Source organism: Melospiza georgiana, chromosome 1 (genome assembly GCF_028018845.1).
Source record: "Melospiza georgiana isolate bMelGeo1 chromosome 1, bMelGeo1.pri, whole genome shotgun sequence".
In the NCBI taxonomy this organism is placed as follows: Eukaryota; Metazoa; Chordata; class Aves; order Passeriformes; family Passerellidae; genus Melospiza; species Melospiza georgiana.
In genome coordinates, this window is record NC_080430.1 from 105,979,996 (window position 1) to 106,004,872 (window position 24,877).

Here is a 24,877-nt window from a genome sequence, read left to right on the forward strand (position 1 = left end):
AGCTGTGGTATTTAAGCTGGGCCAGTTGTCTTTTTGTGCCACACACAGAAATCAGCATATCAATGGAAGGGAGGCTCATAATGTTACACGGTTCAGATGGGCTTCCAGAGCATATGTGGCTCATCTGCCATGGCTACAGGTCATCATTTGTCAGCAAGCCATCAGGGATGAAATCCTAGCTTCCTAGAGGCTGATCAGCAGTGCTGGTTCTTCCAGCTCCTTCCCAGTCTGTCTTGGAAAGAAACTGTTGTCTCACATTCTGTCCAGCGGTAAATACAGGCAATTAAAACATGTCATAAAGAGGTCACTGAAGACATTTTGTTATTGCTATTAATGTTCTTAGTATTCTGTGATGTTAACTGGATGGTTTAGTCTGTATGTCACCATTTTAAAAAATGCATCAAGTTATCTGTAATTAGAACCTGGACACAGCAACTTTGGCACAGCTTCAAAAGCTCCAGGTGATTTTACTCTGCCTATAAGAGAAGACTTTGCAAAATGTTTCTGAGATTTTCTTTTTTTTAGGAAGACTGGTGTTTTACTTAATGAATCATATTAAATTCTCTAATAAGGCATTTTTTCATAAAAGTCAAAATCATAAAAAATCTGGATTACTGTATACTGTAAACCAAATACCTGTAATGCCTTGAAACATTAAACCTTTTTGAGAACTCAGATTTATATGGATTGTATGAATAGTATTTATTAGCAAAATTTTTTATTCAGGTATATAACTCTTAGGTCTTCTTTTGAAGTAGCTCTCAAATGTACAAATCAATATTATTCTGCAGAGAAACAACATCTCTTATTTGAAAGTCTTTCTCAGAATCTTGCAGCAAAGGTTATTTTTCTCTACATGAAGATTGCACCGTCTCACAAATCAGACTCTTTGTAAACAGTAAAAATTCCCCAGTGCCCAGCATTATGCTCTATTTTTCAAAGCTTCAGATAAGACATGTTCAGAAGCTGAGTCAAGGCCCTGTGACACCAGCAGTCCCAGATTTGCGGTAAACACTTGAAAGGAACAATACACTTATCCTTATGAAGATTCTATTCCACAGTGATAATGTATGTGCAATATAATTAAACTTCAAAAGGTTTTGGTACCTTTGCTCTTCACAGCCAACCAAAATCAAACAATGAATACTATTAGTGGAGATATTTAATTCAGTATTGTTATATCCAATGCATGAATAGTTTTAATTCAGCTATTACCTGGCTGCCAAGTTTTTAGTTCAGCAGTGTCTCTTGCAGCTCCCTAATCAGAATACATGGACTAATTTGATTTAAAATGTCTAGGTGAATTACATTAGTAGTATGCTGTAACATTTGTAAATGTTACAAAGGGAAGCCAAAACCTAGAAAAACACTTGCAATATAAAAGAAAATACTTTTTTAAAGTCATTTGGAACACAATTTAATCCTTAAAGATTAGTAATTGTGAAAGAACTGTGGTTCACATTTGCAAACATATTTCTCCATCATCATAGATGCTGATGCTGAAATCCCTGGAGCCCCTGGTGCACCACTAGATGTGCAGTGCTTAGATGCCAACAAAGATTATGTCATTGTCTCCTGGAAGCAACCTGCTGTCGATGGAGGAAACCCCATCCTTGGATATTTCATTGACAGGTCAGTGGCTGTGCTGGACTGGAGAATTCATATTGCTGCTCATTCCAACTCAAAAAACTAAATGCACATTGAAAAACATGAGTTAAAACAAGTAGTTTATTATTTTAATTCTTATTGCTGGCCAGAAAAAAACTGATTTTTTTTTTGTTTTCATTGGCTGGCCCTGATCTAACTTTCTTGGAAATAATCACATCTTGCTTCATTTAATTGCATAGAAAGGATTTTGCCAGATCTGCACAGCTCAGCCTTCACTTCTTCCTCTGAGGCATGAGAGGCTTCAGGATTTTGTAGTGTTGGGTAGTTCTTCTGCATCAGGCAGCTGTGCATCCTGCAGTACCAGGGCTCTCTTGCCTTCTTTCCTAATAGTTACTATGCACTAGAAAGCAAAATATTATCTCAAAGGGACTTGGATTTCTTTCCCAAATGCTGTTGTTATTCCAGCACTTAAATTCACAAGCTTCATGGAAATGATTTTTAAAAATATGAAACCCCCATGTGTTACACACGGAGGTGGCAGTATCCTAAGAAGCCTGTGATTTTAGAAATTAGGTCAGTATTTTGAGACTTGCAGTGATTTTCAATGCTGGTAATATTTGTTTGAATTTCAGTAACAAAGTCCCTCGTATGAGGTTCTTCTGGGCTTATTCAAATGCATGTAAAAAACACTCAAACATATATATATATATATATAGTATATCTCAGTAAAAAGAGGGAATTGCTCTGTGAAATACATTTAACATTCACATATAACTTTACTGTTTTGATAACTTTTGAGTGCCTGTCACTGCTGTAAAAATGTTGTGCTAGATCTAAGCTATGGCTCTTAAACATTCTTTGAAAAATCCTAAACAAAAGCCAGGACTAGATTCTGAACAATAATATCTCATTTTAAAACTAGGCTATTGAGGGATGTTAGCACTGAGAGTAAGTGCAAGAGAAAGGGCATTTTGCTTTTTCTGCTGTGCTCACCTTGTTTATTCCGCATTTGCTCCCAAATTCAAAGCTGTGTTACTGCTCTCCAGTGTCGGATCCCACTAAAGGTATTTAAGGACCCAAATATTCAGCCAGGGCAGCCCCTGACTGCCTTGTGGATGAGCCAGCAGGACTGGTCTGTAGGATGGTAGAAGCTAATGGTCTGCTAATGGTAGAAGCAAAGCTTGGGCATCCCTCACCCCAAGCAGACATAAGAACCACAAAACTACCCTGAGTGGGATGGTAACAATTCTCAGGAGAGATTCTTGTATGTACCAAGAAATCTGGGTAGGAGCTGTACCCTTCTCTTTGGCAGATCTCTTACCAGATAGTCTCTTCCAAGCTGAAAGGTCATGTTTCTGTTGACCATGTTGCTGGATACAGGGAAGCCATCACCACAGGCTTCTCCTGCCTCTCTCAGTGAAGTGGCTACTCTTTTATCTTCCTTCTGCCATAAACCATCTTCCTGATATGTGTGAGGCTTCACAGGTGTGGGACCAGCAGCACCACACTGGGTCCTGTCACTGTAGGGACTGCAGCCAGCACACTCCCTTGGCAGCCCCAGTGGTCTGGTCTCTGCAGCAGGGCCTGACTGAGTGCCCCACTTTAACCCCATTCACAGCTATCTCAGTGCTGGGCTGGTCCCAGAACTCACAGTGGGGGTCTCTGCACCCCATGAAGCCCAGCATCTTGTGGGATGTACAGTGCAGCATTGTGCAGGGAGGATGAAGCAGTGTCCTTCTGGCAGCTGCAAGGGATGCAATTTCCTGTCCCTGCAAGTGAGCCAAAGCTGACACTCCCTAAGCATACTTTGGAGGGTTTAAACAGAGAAGTGAGTCTGCTCTTATCCCTTTTTCAGTTCAGGAAAGAAGGGGTGCAGCTGTGAGGGATTTAGTGCATGCCCAGCTGGTGCTTCAGCCTGATGCCCTGGTGCAGCTGCTTTGATGTCACCAGTAAATAATTCTGCTGAGGAGCCAGTACGGACCAGGCAATGAGCACAAACAGATGGTGAAGCTGCAAAGGCGTGGAGAAGCCCTGAGTTCATGTCCTTCCCTTCCCAGCACTGCTCTTGTCTGTGTTTTTCAGGTGTGAGGTTGGCACCTCCCACTGGACCCAGTGCAATGAGAATCCCGTGAAGTTTGCTCGTTTTCCTGTCACTGGTCTGATCGAAGGCCGTTCCTATATTTTCCGAGTCCGAGCTGTGAACAAGGCTGGAGTCAGCCTGCCATCCCGGGTGTCAGAGCCTGTGGCTGCTCTGGATCCTGCTGACAGAGCCAGGCTTAGAAGTAAGATGTGCTTTTTACAGGTTGCATGAGAGGTTTAAGAAGTCTCAACTCATTAAAAAAAATAAAAATTAAGAGTATCAACTCATAAGCCTTCAAAGTCCCACCAGATGGAGCAATGCAAAGCCAAAATATCCTTTGGAGCCAGCTTTGCCAAGAAGAAATCATCTCAGTGCTTTTTGCACTAAGCGTTCTATCTGCTGAAATGACTTTGGCTGACAGCAGTACTATGCTCCAAACTTGCAGGAAGGGGGGGAAAATGCACAGGAGAGTTTAATTGCCTAGAGAGACTTGCTTTTGTTCAGCCAACAAAACAGATGAACAGATCCTGTGAATAGTCTCTCTCTGAGCCCCAGACAAGGGTGGCCAGTGCTGTTCTTGTGTGACAATCCAAGTCTTGCAATAACATCAGAATGGCACCAGGACAGCCCAACAGATCCTAGGCTCTCTGCTTGAAGGTTAGCATTTCCAAGTCAAGGATATTTCTCCTGTGGCCTCACAATGTCTCAGACATTTTCCTTCCAAACACAGCCCTCTATGCATAGGACACAATCATATGCCTAAAATAAATTTCTACTTCTATTCAAAATCTATTTCTACATGTTTCTGAAGTTTTACAATTTAAAATGGTCCAATGTGAAGGTAGCATTGTACACAAAGCTAGAGTGCTCCCATAGCTTGTATGAACTACTCTGTGTAGTGCTGCAGCCAGATGATCTAGGTTTCCATTCAAGATAAAACAAAAGGCCAGAGGAAAGAGACTTGGCACTGCCAGGAAACACTGCACTCAGGCAGACATGTGAAACCCTGCCTGGGGAGGGCAGAGGGCTCTGCTTCTCAATGGGCAGCATGGAAGCTGTCACAGCAGATGAAGTCTGGGTTTGGTGGCCTATTTCTTCTGTATCTCCTCCTCTCATCCCTCATAGTTTTCCTACCCACCTGCTTCTTCCCTTCTTTCATCTCCAAATCAGATCAGCCAATGTGAGGTGAACAATGTGGAGGCGGAGAACAGTGTTTGCAAAAATTATCTCTGAAAGTGCACTGACCTGGTTGAGAGCTGCATAACTGCCACAGTGTGATAACATATTGGCTGCTCAGAGAGACACCCAAATTTATCAAGTGGACATGCTGAGTCAGGCTGAGCTGTTACTGTTTGTGACTGTGACCCATGATTTACAAGCTGGTAATATGAGAGAAAGTGGTTAAAAAAGAGACAAGATGCAGCTTGCAGGAATTTGGCTGTTCCTTTAATAAGTGAACTGTTAAACCAAAGGAATAGAGGATAGAAAATAAAGCCGAAACTAATTCTCTGAAAATTATGAGCTGAGTGAACCAAATACCTCTGCTTGTCACCTAGGAGACTTCAGTGACATTTCAGGAAGGAATAGATGTTTCAGTGGATTTTCTAGCTATGCTAAATGCTGAGCTGCTCTCAATATTCAAGCCTACAGCTAGTTTGGGTAACTAGCTTGGTACATGAGCAACAGCCACATCATTAACCAAAAATGGAGCTCATGGGGATCTTGCAATTGTTAGTTCTGAACCAAGAAAGAGTCAGTTTTCTCATTGTTCTCATTGTGTTATCTCTGACATTTGTTTTAGGTCACCCTTCTGCTCCTTGGACGGGACAGATTATTGTGACTGAGGAAGAACCTGCAGGTAAACACAGCCCTTTTGCCTACAAATGTCTAATGTGAAGCTGGTTCAGTAATTAGGAAAGCTCTGAGTGAGTTCAGTGCACTTTGGCACACACCCAAAGTTTGTTGTTCTGAGAGTCACTTGACCTTGAATAACTCAACAGCTTTGTTTTTGAGGTGAAGCTTCATTCTTCAGGACCTAGCAAAATCATGCCTAGAATTAAAAGAAGGAAATTTAAACCAATTATTTAAAAGACTTTTAAAGACTTTAAATTTATTTAATATTTAAAAGATTTTTACATTAAAAAAAATATTAAGTGCTAAGGTATATTGATAGTCCAATTTTTAGTTATGATGCTAATTCTGAGACAAAACCAGAAGAACTAAATCCAAGCTCCCTTTCCTTTTCTTCCCTGTCCTTCAGAGGGTGTTGTTCCTGGTCCTCCCACAGACCTCCAAGTTATTGAGGCCACCAAGAACTATGTTGTGCTTAGCTGGAAACCTCCCGGACAGCGGGGCCATGAGGGTATCATGTACTTTGTGGAAAAGGTAAAATTGGGCAAAATAGGATCATGCTGTGATGATGTTTACATTTGTTTACAATAGTTTACATTTCTTTTGTCATCTCTTCTGGACCTTTGGTTAACTCTCATTTCAGAGATTTGCAAATTAGGGCAAGGATAAGAAGTTCATCAAGATAACTGTCAACTGTAGATTAAGATAGACTAGGAATAAAAGAAAGATGGGAAATAGGAAAGTAGATTAAGAATGTGTCACACACAGTAATATTCTTGAATTGTGTCATTGACCTACCTGGAGTAGAGAGAACAAAACTCCTTCTATAATGTGAAAACACAGAGCAAAATCACATGAATTTACATATATGTGTATATATATATATATATATATATATATATATGTATATAATGCATGTTTATGTATATGTATATCATAAATCTATATTATATACACATATGATAGTATATATATATATATATATATATATATATATATATAAATAAAATTTGTATAAATGAAGCTTGTCTGGCAGGACAGATTGTTAACATTTTGGATGGAAGCATTTTGCAAGAGTTTCTTGTCGTCAGCACTTTCTATTCCAGCTGCCTTTTCATGTTTATCTTCTCCATTAGGGTTACATTTGCTTCACCAACTCAGCAAAGATCACAAAATTTCTGTTCTGATCTACTTGACCAGAATCAGTTTTAATTTCAGTTTTAATTTTTAATTAATTTTTCAGAATCAGTTTTAATTTCACCTGCTTTCCTGAGGTGTTTTTGCATGGCTGCTAGCCTAGAAAATTCTTCACACCATCACCCTTCCTTCTAGCATCTCTTGGCTCATAAACTTTTTTATCAATGTTTTTTCCTATCAGTCTAGAGGTGTCATCAAGGGAGACATAAATATCTTCCCATTATGTGTTTTCCATCTCTCATACAAAATCTGGTCTAAATAAATGAGTTTCACTTAGCAACAGCCTTGGAGAGGGTGAATATATGAATTTTGTAAGAAAGATTTTTAATAATCAATTGCATGCTGAGTACTCAGCACTAAAGTCACATAGTCAGATGAGAATTTGAATCCCTCAGAAACCAGAACCATTTACTTGAAATTATACTTCATGTAAATCAAAGCAAAAAATTAATCACTAATATTAGTGGTATAAGTGGTCATGATCTAGCCATGGAAGTAAAAATAATTCACAAATTAATTGCAAATGTAATTTTTTTTTTCTGGAAAATGAGGGTCAAATCATTATTAATTCTGAAAGACACCCCAAAACCACCAAGAGTGCCACAAGAGCATCTAGAAGCAAAGAGGTAATGTTAGGGTTTTGCTCTTAGCATAATGCTGAATATCTGCAAAACTCATTTTGAAAGTGGTCCAGACTGGGTGCAGTTAATAGCATCACTTCCTTGCAGTGGAGAGGGTTTAGCTCTGGTATATTAAAACCAGTAAACTTTTATGTATGTTTTCTGGAGAAAGTGAACATCTGGCAGATTAATAAGCTTTGAAATATGCTCATTCTGTGGAAAGCCCCAAAGAAGGGATGTGTCTCCCTGTTCTCCACAGCAGACATGAATTTGGTGGTCCAGGGAAAAAGTCTTGTTGTGTGAGATGCTCAGCCTTCAGATGCTTCTGTTCTAAACGTGGTTTCTGGGTTTGACTGCAGTGTGTTGCTGGCACAGAGGACTGGCAGAGGGTGAACACTGAGATCCCTGTGAAGTCCCCTCGCTTTGCAGTTTTTGATTTGTCTGAAGGCAAATCCTACTGCTTCCGAGTTCGCTGCTGCAATTCAGCTGGGATTGGTGAACCCTCAGAAGCAACTGAAGCCACTGTAGTGGATGACAAACTTGGTAAGCTGTGGTTGAGTGTATTAAATTACCTCCATGATAACTTTCCAGTTTGTGATATAATTGTTTTGTCTGCAGGCAGGTAGCTGCCCAGAAAATAATTCAAGTGTATGAAAAGCAGTCAGTGATTTATTCCCTTTAGCTAAAATAATTTTTGTTTGGGTTGTTCAACCTTTAATGCGGTCAAATAACAGATGCAAGGCAAGGAAATTAAGCTGCAAATAATGATGCCAAGAACTGCAAAGACTGCAAATAGCAAAAGAAAATGAAAACTCAAGGAAGTACAAAAATGTTTTGTTTTACTTAGAGTCTTTTTTGAAAATAAGCCCAGACATCAGCAGAGTCTAACCTTCCTTGTTTGCCAAATTAAACAAAAGTGAAAAATGTAATACTTACATTGAAAGCAGAGACTATTTTCACTGGAAGAGAAGCCAAGATGTTCAATACAGAAAGTCATCAGTAGCTACACCTACTTCACCAATTTGTTTCCAAACAGCAATGCAGATTTCAATCCAATTCCTAAATGATCTCTATTCACTTCATATTGACTTCTCAGAGCATTTGGATGCCCTTGGAATAGATTTTTTAAGGAGAGCAAGACATCTCTTCTTAAAAAACACTATAGATACCCTTTGCTACTTAACAGGAGCCTTGGTTTCTGGCTTATCCCGTGGGCTGCACAAGATCTTCAATGTGCACCTAGCGCATTTTCTCTTTTAGAAAGCTCCAAATCACATCTCTGGTGCAGATATTCATTACAAGGGGATAAACTAAACATGATTTTAAGGAAATACACTGAATCCTAGGCAATACAGAAGTGAGGAACCCCACCACCAAAGACTTGAGCCTTCTGATCCTGTCTTGTCCTGTCCTGACAGATTACTGAATTTAAATCAGAGCAGTTTTTTTAAGATTAAATCTGTACTAGTCATGCTAGTATAATCAAGAATAGAATTTCATGCTTATTTTATTTATAAGTTTTAAGTGGCAGGCCACTAATTTATTTCTGCTTCTCTCCCACAGATATTCCCAAAGCTCCTGGCCGAATTATGCCAACTAGGAATACAGATACTTCAGTTGTTGTCACTTGGACAGAGCCTCCAGATGCCAAGGAGCTGGTTGGGTACTACATTGAGTCAAGTGTGGAAGGATCTGGTCGTTGGGAGCCATGTAACAACAATCCAGTGAAAGGCACAAGGTAATTTAACCTCAAACCATGGAATTTATGGCCACCAATGTCTGATTTACTGGGTATGTATGTGTGCTTTCCAGCCATTAGTAGTAGTAGAGCTAATCTCTCTGTGGTAGGCACCAGGCTGGAATCCCTCTTGCATGTGAAGATCCTAAGTTGTAAAAGTACAGTGAGTTTTTTCCAAAGAGAAATTATAATCAACCTTATATTAGAAACAATTAGTCAAGAGAGAAGAAATATGGACATTGCTAATGAAGGAAAGAGAAACAGCTTGCTACTTCTAGCTATTGTACAGCCTAGGAGCTTGATGAAAAGCAGGACATTGAGGAATGACTGAAGTTACAAATGTGGAGAACTAAGCTGCATAATGTTTGGAAGCAAAGTGGTTTATTTTGGAAGACTGCTCTAAACATTTCTGGGCTGTGTATCTGGACTGTCAGGAGGACATGTGGACTAAACATCCCACTAAAAATATTACATTCTGACTGCTGTTTTACTTGTAATCATCAAGAAATTAATTAACACTCTTAAATATTGGGTACAAACCCACATTTCTTACCAATATGAAGCTTGATCTCCAGTAAAAAAAAAATAAATCAGGACTTAAAACTTCCTGAGTTGAGTTAGTTCCTGAGATAAATCAGGTTTGGTTTTGTTTGAATAAGTATGTAATCTTCAGAGTCTGAAACAGTAAGTGCAGAACTTTTTCCTCAAGGGGATTGATGCCAATACAGAAGTAATTCCTGCTTGTTGTGACTGATTTTGCTTATTTGTACTTGCTATCCATGACAACCCTTATTACAGTAAGTCAAACTCAGCTAAATACTCCTGGACCATCTTTGCTGTTTAGAAGGGCATTGTAAATGCTTAGTATATCAGAAGTACCTAAAACCTCACTTGGCTGAACACAGACACAACAATGACCTTTATATTCTTGAGTGCATTTATATTGTATTTATATTTATGTGTGCCATTATTACATCCTTTCATATATATTTCTATGAGTTATATCACAGTTATATTGAAAGTGGGTGTAGTTTCATGCTCTCTGCTTGTTTTAAAATATATGTGACCTTTCACCACTGTAGAAATAAATATATTGTTCTGAGTTACTATGTATTGTGATACAAGTACACTGCATAGGTTTCTATCACTGTATTTTTAATCAGTGTGATATAATATATGATGCAGTCAGGCACAGGCTGTCTGTTAACTCTTGGTTTTTCTGGTTAGGTCAATCTTAAAGCATTCTCTGTAGTTCATAGCCTTCCTTATGCAGTGTATTTTGATCTTTTGAAATTCTGCACACATCCTGGTGAAAGCAAATGATTTGGAAAAGTCTGATAGAATGGGTAGGGAAAATTCCACTTTGAAAATTTTGATTCAGGTTTTTTTTCCTTACTCCAAAGTAAAACTTTGATTTTGTTTTCCACATTGTAGTTGCTTCATATGCCATTTCATGAGATCAGCATTGGTAGTGCAATTATTACTACATTATAAAGCAGAACAAAATCAAAGTAACATGGAATAAAATACACTTAAAATACCTTTGAAAAATAAATGGGGTTTAAAAAACAAAAAAAAAATAATTTCCATACCACAATCTATTCCTAAATAAATTATTCCTGTCCTCAGAAATTTTGTGGTTTCAGAGTGGATGCCAGAGAAAATTTATGAGTGTTTTGTTTTGTGAGAGTTAGATGATCAAGTAAATGTCTTCAAATAAAATAATTTCTCTGACTTGGATTATTGTGATGTATTGAAGCAAGAAAGTGAAGAACAAAAATAATTTATCTCCTATACAATGCCCTGTAATTTTTTTGAACTCTGCAATTTTTCATTTATGATTCAAGGGATTTATGGCAACCTGTGCTACATGTGTCTTTTACTTGTGTCATGAAAATATTCCACAAGAAGCAAATATAGACCTTACCTGTGCAGCTTTTGACATTTTTTCTACTAGGAAGTATAGATTTAATACACAGGTAGAAGTAAGATAGACCCTGTGGTAACACAGAAACTTGTGTAGTCTCAAAGAAGGAAAGAGTGTTGAAATAGCGTATCCTAAAAGAGATGAGTTTAGACTTTGTTTTGTGAATGAGGTGCTCAGATTCTGCATTCTCTGACCTTCATATTAGTGACTGAGGCCATGGTTTGTCCTTGGTTTTAGAAACCAGAATAAATACCATGGAAGAAATGTTTTATTTTCCCCCTTAAAACTTTTCTTTTCTCTATAATACTTCTTAAATATTCCTTGACTGATTTGTTTCAGATTCGTTTGCCACGGGCTCAGCACTGGTGAGAAGTACATTTTCAGAGTCAGAGCTGTTAATGCAGCAGGACTCAGTGAATTTTCACAGGAATCAGAGCCTATAGAAGTGAAAGCAGCCATTGGTAAGCTATTTTCCATTGCCCCTTTCAATGGTAATTAATTAAGTAAATATGTTTTTAGCAATTATTAGTGAATAATTAATTGCTTTGTTTCACAAGGTTGTCCACAAATAATAATTTACTCATAGATCCTATAGTCTCACAGACATGGTTTCACACTCACTGCCCTGTTGTAGACTGTTCACCTTCACCATCCAGTTTTCTTCAGGTGTTTCTTTTGAACCACTGTATGAGAGCACTGCCAAGTTCACTTAATAGGTATCCTGGAAAATGGAATGTCATTCTGATTCTGTAATGTGGTATATCACCTCTAATCCACACCATCCTATATAGAGTCAGTTCCTAAGAAATTTGTTTCCATGACTAAACCTAATAGTGCAATGTGTTGTCTGTAAACCTTCTACAACCCTGTGTGTTCTCCCTTTGCTGATGGATTGTTTCTGTTTGCCACTGCCTGAACTAATCCATAAAGATTAATGAGATCACTGGACTAGAATGAATTGTATGTCTGCAGCACCCTCACTCTCATTTGTATTGAAGCTGCATACCTCTCAACCTTAGAGCAGAGACATGTGGCCTAGGGCAATTTTGTGAGATCATCCTCATAGGAACAGAAACGTGACCTGGAAGACCTAAGACTAAAATAACTGAAGCAAAGTAATACTATTAACTTCACTTTTTTTTTCTGCTCTGAATACTAGACATTATTTAAAAATGCATTATTTGTGAACAGGCTGAGAGGTATTCTATGCATTTCAAATTTTCTCGAATTCAAGCTTAACATTTTGTGCATAAACACAATGACTTGTCATACTTCAGCTGTATTGCTCATTGCATGCATTTCTTAACTCTGTTGCCTAAATGAAGAAAAAAGAATGTGTTCTAAATCCAAATGTCTTTGCTGTTTTCTGGCAATTATAGGGGGACGATTGCTTCATGGTGTGTGTCCTGAACTGAGTGGTAAAGCTGCTGGACTAACAGACCGCACTACCAGCTGGGAAGGCATGCATGAGGCCTCCCAGCCTATCTTTGACACAGATGCTTTGCTAAAATGCAATGCTAAATTTAATAGAGAGACACTGCCCAGTAGCTGTGGCAAACTGGGGAGTACAGGAGACAGTAACACGAGAGGAGTGGTTAAGGACGCTGTCACATCGGCACCACAAAAGGTTGCTGCTAAGCAGGCAAGTAAGTCTCGACCCGGGGATCTTTTGACAGTGGAAAAAGTTACAAAGAAGAAAGATACAGGTGAGAATTAATGAAATAAATAGATTTTGCTGCTTTGGTTGGTCCACTTCAGACTGATGTAACTTCTGTTCAACTGTGCCACAAGTGGACGTGCTCTACAGTGATGCATCTTCTATCAGACCTATTAATTATGTCCTCAACTCTCCATCAAGATCATTATGCATGTAATAGTTTTGGAGATCACTTTGCAAACTCAGTGGTTAATGAAAGTGAAACAAATCAATATGGTTAGTAATTTAATGGCTTGTTTGACTGCATATTAATGTATCCAAGGTGATATATTATTTGTTAATCATTTCAGTAATTTGTTAGGAATCTGGTTACCTGGTTCTCTGGGTTATGTATGTAGGAAGGAAACAAAATCTGTTTATGATGGTAAGCATGAAAATCTGTGTTCTGTTAGGAAATATGAAGATTCTTTGTGGATTTTAGCCTAAGCTACATCTTACCTGCTGACACACTGTGCTAATGAATGTTGTGTTCTATCTCTGACTAATAGTGATACATAAGGAGGAATGTATAGACATGTGCACAAAATCATGTTTTAAATTTCAGTGCCTAAACACCCATTTTGCCCAAGATATGTGAGGCTTAAATATCGTTTGACTCCTGATACCTGGCTAGGGAACAAAACTCCTCCCTAGGCCTCTGAAGTGAGACACCTGGGCCTAGCTGACACCAATGCAAAGCATTACACACAAAAGGAAACATATATGATGTGGGTATTCCATCCAAAGTATGACTTCAGGGGCATAAGTAAGGCTTTTCACTGATATGCTACATAATGGATGTGGGCAAGCATTTTCCTTCTAGATACAGGAGAAATATAAGAAAGTGGTTTGGAACGAAGTGAATTATTTCTGTACTGTTTAAGAAAAATCTAAGAAGAAGGACTATGCCACATATTTTTTAATGTAAGTTCCAGTAACAGACCTGTTCCTTTTCTGGTCATACTGCAGTGCCTATGATCACTCTGCCTTCCATTAAGGTAAGACCACATGATGGGTGCAATGATAAAATTTGCACAGTATATAAATTTAAAAGAAAAAAAGAAACACATAAAGGCAATTCTTGAGAGGAAAGAATGTGAGACTATTTTTTTTAAAGGAAACTACAATGAATATTGTGTTGTGAAAAGGGATTTGCTTTCTGCAAAACAAAACAAATCATTGCATCTCCAATTTTTTTTGCTTTTCCTGCAATGCTAGTTTTAGTTCCTCATTTTTCATAGAGTAAAGTGAGTCCTGATCACTTGCATCAGAGCTGCAATTGCAACACATTCTTTTGCTATGTATGAGCCTGCTTTTCAAAAACAGGGGATCCTGGAGACTAATTCCTATGCAGTTTGGACTTTGCATTTGGTTTGTGGAAGCTTTCATCCTGCATTTCTTATTCCAGCTCCAGAAAGTTCCCTTGAGCACATAAATATTGTCCCAATTAGGAAACGCAGGGTAGGAGCCGCCTGAACACGGTAAGTGAAAGCAAGCCTGAGATTCTGCCTCCTACTCACGTGTTATTGGCACCACAACAGCTGCTCCATCCCCTCCCTACGACATCGTGGTGCTCGAGAGCGTCCGTGACTCGATGGTGCTGGGATGGAAACAACCCGAAGCCATTGGTGGAACTGAAATCACCGGCTACTACGTGAACTATAGGGAAGTGGTGGATGGAGTTCCTGGGAAATGGAAGGAGGCCAACATTAAGGCTGTTGCTGACAGGGCATACAGGGTAAGAGGCTAACTCCAGTTGTTGCTGGGGGAGCAGGCAGTGCTTTCAAATCAAATGTCAAAGATGGGTTGGGATGAACTATGATTCAGTGGACAGATAACTGTTCAGAGGGTTTGAATTCCAGGATGGTACATTTATTTAGTCTTATTAAACTTCTCTACAAAATTGTTTGTACACTTATTTGTTAGTCTGGAACCATTTGTCATCTGTAAATTCACTGACATAGTCTGATATTTTGTAAGTAGGCCCTCACAATAAATGGAATTCCTGCTGTTTTGGTGGACATATTCCAGTGTTTGCTAGTGCTAAAGCCAGCTCTGTGCCAGCTGGTTTTTGTGATCAGTTCTTGACCCAATTTAGAGACAACCTCGTTGAGCTGCTTTAGAAATGAAAAGCAATGCCAGGACTGAGTTTCACCCCACTGTGAGGACAACTCTTGCCTTAAGTGAACTTGCTCCATACCACGAGACAGACTAAGATGATTGTTGAACAATGCCTTGTTTCCTCCCTGCCTACCAAAGTATCTATCAATAGGAAAAGGGGGTTGCAATTTGAGTATGCTAGGATCACTCATGTGTGCTCCATCACTGATGAGAGGAAAAGCCAAGATAATTATCATGTTAAGATGTCAATAATGCTTCCATCTTCAGGCACGCTTCAAAGCATGCTCATGTTTTCAACAATTATTATTGTGACTTTCTCTTGAAGTCCTAATCCAAAGTTAATAAGTACCATCTCATTGATCCTGCAGATAGAAAACCTGAAGGAAAACATGGTGTACCAGTTCCAGGTGGCTGCTGCTAACCTGGCGGGGGTTGGGGCACCCTCCAAACCAAGCAAGTCCTTCAAGTGTGAAGAGTGGACCATTGCTGTGCCTGGTAGGATCCCGAGTGGGACACAGCCCAGGGTGCTCTGGGACTGATTATCCAATGCAGGCATTTTGCAGGGGAGTCTGTGGGACACTGAAGTTCATGGCCAGGCTTGAATTGCCAGCAGTTTGATTTCGTACCATTACAGTGATAATCCCTATTTAATTAGTAGCATTTTACAAGCAGCTTCTTTAGTTTTCTTTATCTTTCCTTCTTTGTTCCTCTACTGTGTCTGGCACTTTGCTTTCTAGTTTAAGTACTAGACATAAATACCTGTCTAAGGTACAAGGCAAAGAAGAATGGGACCTTGTAACCCTTGTCTAAATGTAAATCACTACAAGGCCAGATCCCTGACCTTTTAGCATTCATTGAAATTAATGAAAACAACCTCCGCTGACTTCAGTGGACTTTAGACCAGTCCTTGAAGCAGCACATTAGCTTAATCATTAACTTATTTCCCAGAGTTTGGGGATTATTTGTCCATTTTGTAAGCTCATGAATATTTGATCAAGATACCAATCTCAACCAATTAGATTGTGTTTTGGGTTAGTCTTTTTAATTGGCATGGGCTGTATTTTGTACATTGAGTCTAGGTATGATACAGAGGAGCCAAATGTTATATAAGTTCTGTGTGCTGTTCTGGGTTCTGTCTGGTTTCGGTTCTAGAGTCTTATGCACTGGTCCCTTTGGGATTTATTTTGACACCACACCCCAACTTTTACATTTCAGGGCCACCCCATGATGTCAAATGCACAGAAGTTAGGAAAGACTCTCTGGTTTTACTGTGGAAGGAACCAGTTTATTCTGGTCGTACTCCCGTAGTTGGGTATTATGTTGATATGAAGGAAACTGAAGCAAAGGAGGAACGCTGGAGAAGTGTCAATGAGAAGCCCCTTCAAAAGAAATACTTGAAGGTAAATTGCTGAAGATTCAAATACTGGCATAGCAGCATAACCTTGGGGAAGTCAGTTTTGACTGCATCATCCTGCGCTGATCATGGCCCCACTTACTCAGTAGGACATATGATACATAATTTTGTGGAATGACTTTGAAATAAGTGATCAGCAGTCTCACAGTTCTAGAGATAAGCCTGAAGTAGGTTTGCTATTTTTATACTTTTCAGAATATTTGAAAGACAAGTAATTTTAAAGTGTGATCCTTTCATATATGTTTTATAAGAGTATCCCCAGGTGACATAATTTCGGTATAATTCCTCAAGTCACTGCAATTAACTCTGTACTATTAAATTCCTTCTTGTTTCTAAATAGGTGTGGCTGGCACTTATTACCCTGATAATTTCATTTTTCAAAGCCAGCATTTATGTGCAGTAAAAGACTATGATGTTTCAGAGGTCAAGGTACATGAGTTAAAAACATCCTGTTCCAAAACCAGTCCTCCTTTTGCTAAGAAATCAATGACAGCAATGACGCTGCCTGAACATTAACTATGCACACAAGGAAGGAGCAAGTCACACAGATTAGTCATGTCACTCTGGAGCTGAATATAAAAAAAAAAGAAAACTGGAAAAGAAACAAAACAAGAAAGGAAATAGAATTGTCAAATACCCAGACTGATCTTAATAAGTGTGAAATTAAAATCAGTGTTTTGCAACACACCGCTGTATGTATTTGGTTCCTCCAGATTGGTGGCCTGACACAAGGTGTGAGCTACGTGTTTCGCGTGCGGGCAGCAAACCAGGCTGGCGTTGGGAAGCCATCAGATGTCACAGATGCTGTCATAGCAGAAACACGACCAGGTTCGTTAGAAAGACTTCCTCTTTGTCATCATATTTACACAGGTTCCTGTTGTTGCAATGTGTTTACCTGCAGGCTACATGCCAAGAATCTGATCCTTCTCAGGTCAAGCTTTTTTATGAAGTAAGATATGAGTTGAGGGCCATATCTTGAGTTCATTGTCTGGTATGTTTTAAGGTCAGAACAGATTTTCTTATCGTAACTACAGGTTCAGGAATATAAAGATGCAGTAAAGTTGTAAGATTTGCATGTCTCTACAGGTAGGTGCATAAGTAGAGGACCAAATAAGATCAGCTCAACAAAACAATATTACAGATGTAAATTTTGCCTTTTCTGTATTAAATCAGTTTTTTATGCTTCATCAATCCCCTTTTCTTATGTAATGTGGAAAGGATAAAAGAAAACACATGTTTTCTCTTGGTCTTTAAAATAAAGGCTTGAAAAGCACAGTGAAGTAATTTTGAGGATCACTTTCAGTGGATCACTTTCAGTAGTGCAGTTCTTTGTTGGAGGCATCCTTGAAGGCAAGCTCCAGTGTGTCTGTAAGATCAGCAAGAAACACAGGAGCCAGTGCAAAGGCAGCATCTCTATACCTGGAACTTCAGGAAACCTTATTTAGCTGTACAAGTAACAGAGGTGACTGGTCAGAGACAACACTTTTTTTGTCACCAAGCCCCCAGCAGAAAATCCAAGCGTGGACTTGTGGCTTCCTCATCTACAGACTGTTGTAGAAGTGCAGGGTCCTACAAGGTGCAAAAATGAAATCTCAGACATTTTAAACAAATACCTTAAAAATCTCAGACGTTTTAAACAAAACCTTACTATAAGGTTAGTATGATGTAAGAAGATACAGGGGTACAACTCCACCTGGTTCCATCATACACCCTCTTCTCCTCTGACAATGGATCTTTTCCCAGCTTCTGACCCCTAGGTTAATTTTTACATCCTCTTGCTCAGCTCTCATATGTGCCCAATCCTTATGACCAGGGCAGCAAAAGTTCTAACAAGTATTGTGTTAGACCTCAGTGAGGCTGTAAGTCAAAAAAAGCCTGAAAAAGGAGGTCTGAAGCTGGGGGGGTAAAAGAACTGGAAAGCTCAGACTAGGGAGGCTGGGGTGACTGTGACTGCTATTGAGCTGGGATAGGGAAAAGAGACTGGAAGGAGCAGATGGTCAGGTGAAAGCATGTAAGATTGGGGTACAAGGACAAAAATAAGCTAAGTAATTGTATGAATAAGAAGGGTTTGAAACAGGATCTTTGAAAAATATAGGAAACATAATTTCAGATCTATAAGCTGCTGAAGCACCAGGGCTGTTTCTATCACCTGCAAGGGGAGTAAGGCAAACCTTAAAAATTTATCCCTGAAAACAGCTATATGCAGCAGCCACTTCTAATAAGAGAATTAAGCCACTATTAAGACTAAACTTTTGGCTTTACTAATCCATTTTCATTGAGGGTTAATATCTGTGCATCATACTTCTGATAAAACATTGTGGTGGTAACACTCTTCAAGTGTCCTAAATAAAGGATTGACCATGTTACTACAACTGAGAAAAAATACAAACAGACTCTTGTGAAGATGACCAAAAAGGCCAAAAAAATTGTATTGTTCACTCAAAAGATGTGAACTTGAGCAGAACATTTGGTTTGCAGATCTCACCATTAGAGAAGGAGAGTTCATAGGTATGATGTCTGAGGGATCACCAGAAAGTGAGGATTTAGCCCAGTGAACACTCAGGGAAACTGAAAATTACTTATGTGTACAAATCTACTTGACCCATATTTTGAGCTGAGATCTGCTGATACAGAATCCACCAAACTAAGCTTCTTAGAGGTATTAAGAAAAGACAAAAACTTATTTAAAACAATTATTTCATAAAACAGCCTCCTGAGCAGGCTTCCACCTTTTCTCACTCTAACCACAAAAATGTCGAGAAAAATCACACAATTTTTTTAAAATTACCACAAATATTTTGGTGCTGCACTATGAATCATGCCTCTATTACCATCTTGGATGGAGACATATAATATTGTCAGGTCTCTCTAGAAAGTTCCTGCTGGAATGCTACTTTTGGTGAATGTATAAAATTACAAGACAGCTGAGATTTCTAATCAAATAATGCAAGCAAATAATATCCTGAATGAAAATACCTGCTTTCATACAAAAGGTGCCAGCTGTCTTTATCCAAAGAAATGTGTAAATATAATTATTCAATACTTTGCATCCACTTTCTTTTCATTGAAAACCATGTTTAATTTGTACAGTTTCCATCTAAAATTAAATTAGGAATCCCAACCATGTAAACAAATACCAATCCAGACTACTTTTGATCTGTAATTTTGGCTTTTGACAAAAGCACTTCAGCATATGTGGATCTCACAGGAAACAAGGAAAATCTAAGAGCAGATTGCAACTCTTGTATTGCTGCCCTTAGTCCTTGTTTATCTTGATAAAAAGCAAAATTAGATTATGAGCTTGGATCGGCCACTTGAGAAGGGCCTGAACCTCAGAAAATGAGGAAACTGTCCCATTCAAGTTCTCTGACTGGCTGTATTCAAAAGGATGCCATTACCTCTCGTGTCTGGAAGATGTCGGCTTTATGTTCTGTTATTTCTTTCCTTTCAATGCAACAAAATGCTTAGATAAATGGAGATGTGATATGGCATGTAAGTATTTTATTTCTTACTGTGACTCTAAGAGAAGCTCTGGATGATATGTTGAAACCACCAAGCTCTCTAGAGGAGGGAAATCAGGACTGCTAGTACTATGGCTGCTTCTTTGGCTCCACTTTGCAGGATAGGTGGAGTGAGTTCTTCAAATATAGTCAGTAATTTAGACATGTTTATTTTTTTTTTTACCTAAAGAAATATTAGAGGTAAATTCCATCATCACTTCTGAAAATAAATGCTATACATTGTTACCACAATGAAAATGCTTTGAAACAAATGTGAAAGATTCTATTGTTCAAATTACCCTTATGGCTGTAATTCTTTCCATGTCACATAAAGTGCCATCAAAAGATTCATGGGCAAATGACCTAGAAGAAGCTAAACACTAATGAAATTTCAAGTGATGAATTTTGCATATAATAAATTAAATTGTAACAAAAAATTGCAAATATACTGTTGCCTAGTAAAATATTTGTAGGTCTCAGACTTCATTTATCACATATTGGTACTTAATGTACTTCACAGCTGCAAGGGCTGGTACATAACAGTACCAAAATGGGAATATTAATCTCATCTTTCATTAAATGCTTATGGCAAAGGGTGAAGACTAAGAAAGCTGTGAGTACACAGCTTTGATTGCCATGACAGGAGCTGCTTGCAGTGCTGGAAAAGACATGTATAGTTTTGGGATGATGAAACACAGAAATCTCCTACTATGCTTGAGGGTCACTAAGAATTATGCTGAAAATAAAGCATTCAATCTCAGTGTCAGGAATAAGGCTCTTGTCTTTGAAGTACAATACTTTGTGGAGAAAGTGTGTCATTAGTATTCTGGGCAGCCCAGAATTGTCTTAGCCCGAGTAACAGGACATGAGTGCCCTATTCAGATGCGAGATCCAGCTCAGAGCTATTCAGAAAAGAAGGCTGGATGTCCTCCAGCCCCTCTCAGTGCACATGCTCTCCCTGACATTCTCAGACAAGTTGTTGAAATGAACATTAATGCCACAGATGACAAGTTCACTGGGTTGCCCAAATCCCAGATGAAATTCCCTCAGCTCCCCTGGGGTGTGAGGGAGCAGAATTGAGATGCCTTCAGGTTGCTGACCCAGGATTCACCCCCAAGGCCTTTCAAAGTACAAACTGGGTCACCCTATCCAGCTCAATGACTGAAGGCTCTGGCAAGACTGGGTGGGTGACTTAAGCAGCTAATTGCAAATATTCACTCCCTTTGTGGGCCCAGGATTAATGGTGCAGACGGCAGCAGGGCTGGGTGCCAAGCACAGCAATTAAACCAACCTCCCTGAGCGAAGCCAGTGTCACCAAAAATGGGCCTCAGTCACAAATGTGTGCTGCTGGGACAACTTACCGCTTCCTCTTCTTCACCTCTTCAAATGCTCACATTTGCATGTTACTCCCTGTATAGCACTTACCCTATTAGAGAATAGGAAATCCATGCTGCATAATGAAAACTCTAATCACTGCTTACCATGGAAAACATTGCTATTTAATAGCTCAGATATTTAGTGGATTTAGAGTCTTGATTTCTTTACCCCTTTCAGGCTTTTTCATGGCAAATACTGCAACTCTTGTGTATGCTTAGATTCACACAAGTAAATCAGAGGATTTATGATGTGTTTTAACCTGTGGATTAGAAAAAGAGCTGTTCTTGTAAATCAAAGACCAGGGATATCAATGAGTGCAGCAATTTATGTTCCAGCTGAGAAAATGGCAAGGATCTGCTTAATTCATTCTCTGAATGATATCTACAGAAATTTGTTTGCTGAATTCTCTGAGAAACTGGAATTGCCTTGTTCTGCTCTTTAAGGAACCAAGGAAGTGGTGGTGGATGTAGATGACAATGGAGTGATTTCCTTGAACTTTGAATGTGATCAGATGTCTCCAGACTCTAAGTTCATTTGGTCCAAGAATTATGAACCAATTGAGGATGATTCTCGACTGAACATCGATACCAAAGGCGGAAAGTAAGACCCTCCGGGGTAGCAATAGTCTTGTATTTGAGAGATCTAGAGGGTCACAGAAATCCATCCTTTTAATGTATGACCTCAGGAAGAGTTAGAACTGCCTCTGTTACTTGATGGTTACTTCCTGAGAATGCTGTTCTCCAGGAAATCCATACCCAGACCATTTGGAAACTGTAGCTTGCATTGAATGAGTCAGACCTACTCTGTAGGCACTTTGGTGATGTTTAGGCACAGGGAAATAAAATCTGAACCCTGTCACCTTATAACCTGTCAGTCAAGGCAGATATTATTATTATTATTATTATTATTATTATTATTATTATTATTATTATTATTATTATTATTATTATTATTATTATTATTATTATTATTATTATTATTATTACTATTTCTACTACTATTGCTATTCCTATTATTTAAAATCCCCAAATAATAAAATTATCTGGCTTCTTAAAAATGCTTTTGCCCTGTAACGCAGCTGCAATCTTTGGAACTGCTGCAGTAAGCAAGGCTTTCTTATGTCAGCATCACCATGGCCTGATTTGGTAACTTATATATAACAAGGAGGATGCACAAGTTCAGCCCACAAAGGGCCTGTGTGCTCTCCTAGAGGCCATTTTGAAAGAAACAGTGGCCCACCACAGTCATGGTGCTGCCATATGGAATCTGAGTCAACCTGTATCTACAGTATCCTTCCAGGGTCATAAAAGCCTTGTCAACATGCCTTTTTTCTTTTGGTGCCATCACTATTTGTACCACACATGGTAGGGCTTACTCTGATTTATAGCTGACAGAGCCAAAGATTTGTCTGTTCAGTCAGAGCAAAAGCTAACACAAGGCTATTCATATCTGGTAATATAGACAGAAAGGACGACTTTGGTTCAAATGGATTTCACCTTTTCATCATAATGGGGTTTTTTTTCCCTTATAGGTCAAAACTTTCCTTTAAGAATCTTGGAGAAGATGATTTGGGAATTTACTCTTGCATTGTCACAGACACTGATGGAGTTTCATCAAGCTACACAATTGATGAGGAAGGTAGAAACAATGCCTACTAAACATGCCTAGTTTGCTTTCACATCTGTTATTCCCTGCTGCTGTGTCTCTCAGATCCAAAAGGCATGCACACACCTCATATTACTCCTTTTTTATGTCTTTTGCAGAAATGAAACGCCTGCTTGCTCTGAGCCATGAACGGCAGTTCCCAAGTAAGTGAATCAGTCATGTCTGTAGGGGAGAGCTTTACATGCAGTGGGGTATCACAAGCCTGATCTAGTTCAGGATGTCCCTGCTCATAGCAGGGGGCTTGGACAAGCTGACCTTTGGAGGTCCCTTCCAACCCAAACCATTCTGTGAGTCTATGGTTACAAACCTCCTGCCACCATCAGGTAAGGAGGCCACTATAGTAATTTCAAGTGAAAGTGGATTTGGATTGAAAAATTTAAGATTCTTTTTTTTCTCTCCCTCTTTCAGTACATTTGTATATTATTGATGTTCTTCCCAAACTATTGCAGGCTATTGGTCTATAAAATAAGTCTGTATAACAGCTGGAAAATAACTCTCATACTGGCTTTGCTTCTTCTGCAGAACAGGCTTTAGTACTTATTCAGCATGCTTGACCTGATTTGAAAACCAGAATTTGAAAGATTCTCTAATTTTACTCCAACCGAAGTTAACATAAGTTAAATTTAAGGTTAACAAATTTGGCAAGTGTAGTAAATTCAGCTGTAACGATCTATATATACAGAATTTTCCTGCTGAAATTCATTCTCTCCCTCTTTCCTGGAACATTTGACAAAATTTGAACATGCTTTCTACACTTGGGATGATATTTTTGTCATTTCCACAGACATTTATGATACCCTGGTAATAGCACAATTTGGTTATTTATATTGGAATATTACTTGAATAAAGGGGAGAGAAATAATACTGGATTACATAATGAATCTTAAAGCACACAACAAGATGAGACCTAAACCTGGTCTCATCTTCCACTATATTCTCTTCTTATTCATTCCAGGCACTAAAACTCTTGCCTGCATTTTAAAATCTTCAGCTTAGTGCATGCACTGCTGGCACTTCCTCCAACTCAGCCCACATTGCACCTCTCAGCCCAGCCAATCCTTGGCTACAGAAATGGCCTTTTTGCCTACATCATCTCTCTCATTTCCTTCTTCATCTTTTTCTCATTGGCTCTACTCTTCTCAACATACTGTATCACCTTTTGATAGCTTAATGACAGCCCAACCAAACCCTTGTTTACTCCTGCTCCTCCCAATTATCTTCTCCTAATTATATTTTCACACTAAAAGTCGGTCATCACAAAACCTTGCTGCTGTCTCATGACCTTAATTGCCCTGACCCTTCCCTTCTTGAGGACACTTCCATGCGTTGTGTTCACTGCCAGTGTCACAAAATATTGCCTCAGGACACAGATCAGATCATGTTTTTTGCACTGTGTCAGGTAACAGCACAGATATATCTGTGCATGAGCTCCCAGAAGGCACGGGCAGAAAAGGGAGATCACTGCAGAAAGTATCCTTAAGGAGGAAACTTGTCTCATATGCTTTGGCCACTCTGGGCCCTTGTGCACACTTTAAGGAAAATATATATTACAACCAGGGTTTGAGATTCAGCTGCTTGTGTTCTGAGCAGCAATTAATGGAACTTCTGCTTAGATACACATGCAGCCAGTAACTCCATGGGAAAATGGATTGCTTGAATAAGAGCCTTACTGAGCACAGCCACGTATGGGTACGACAGTGTGTTGGTACAAGGCAAAAAGAAACTCTTCCAACTCCTCCATTTAGCAATTGCCCAAGGGCTGCCTGTCAAGTGCTGCCAGTAATTTGTAATGCTATACAAATAGGATGTAAAACCACTGGAAAATGCCTAAAATAGCCATCAGTGCTTATGGAAATATTTTAAATAAGACTTCTGCTCATGGCAGACTTTAAGGCAAATTTGTCCAGTTCCATTAGGCTGAGAAGTGATCAGACTTTTCTCCAAAAAAGAATCCTTTTGCATCCTTTCTGCCATTTATTTAACAGCTGCCGAGATACTTTTCTCTCTTCCATGTTAGACTAAGATATTCTTAGTTAATAACAGGCAAGCCAAGTGGGGGTTTAAAATTTCTGTAGAGCTGACA

At 39.0% G+C, this 24,877-nt stretch overlaps 1 protein-coding gene across 1 annotated transcript in view; it reads left to right on the forward strand.

Annotated features, from left to right (window-relative positions):
- Positions 1-24,877, forward strand: part of MYOM1 (myomesin 1) — a 68,595-nt gene that overhangs the window by 26,596 nt on the left and 17,122 nt on the right. Inside the window, exons 12-25 of the mRNA XM_058024656.1 lie at positions 1,491-1,632; positions 3,691-3,890; positions 5,490-5,546; positions 5,949-6,073; positions 7,716-7,899; positions 8,920-9,094; positions 11,361-11,482; positions 14,259-14,455; positions 15,207-15,333; positions 16,054-16,238; positions 16,966-17,080; positions 21,573-21,729; positions 22,661-22,767; positions 22,893-22,937. Coding sequence (XP_057880639.1) covers positions 1,491-1,632; positions 3,691-3,890; positions 5,490-5,546; positions 5,949-6,073; positions 7,716-7,899; positions 8,920-9,094; positions 11,361-11,482; positions 14,259-14,455; positions 15,207-15,333; positions 16,054-16,238; positions 16,966-17,080; positions 21,573-21,729; positions 22,661-22,767; positions 22,893-22,937 — 1,938 coding nt within the window. The remainder of the gene's footprint in view (positions 1-1,490; positions 1,633-3,690; positions 3,891-5,489; positions 5,547-5,948; positions 6,074-7,715; positions 7,900-8,919; positions 9,095-11,360; positions 11,483-14,258; positions 14,456-15,206; positions 15,334-16,053; positions 16,239-16,965; positions 17,081-21,572; positions 21,730-22,660; positions 22,768-22,892; positions 22,938-24,877) is intronic.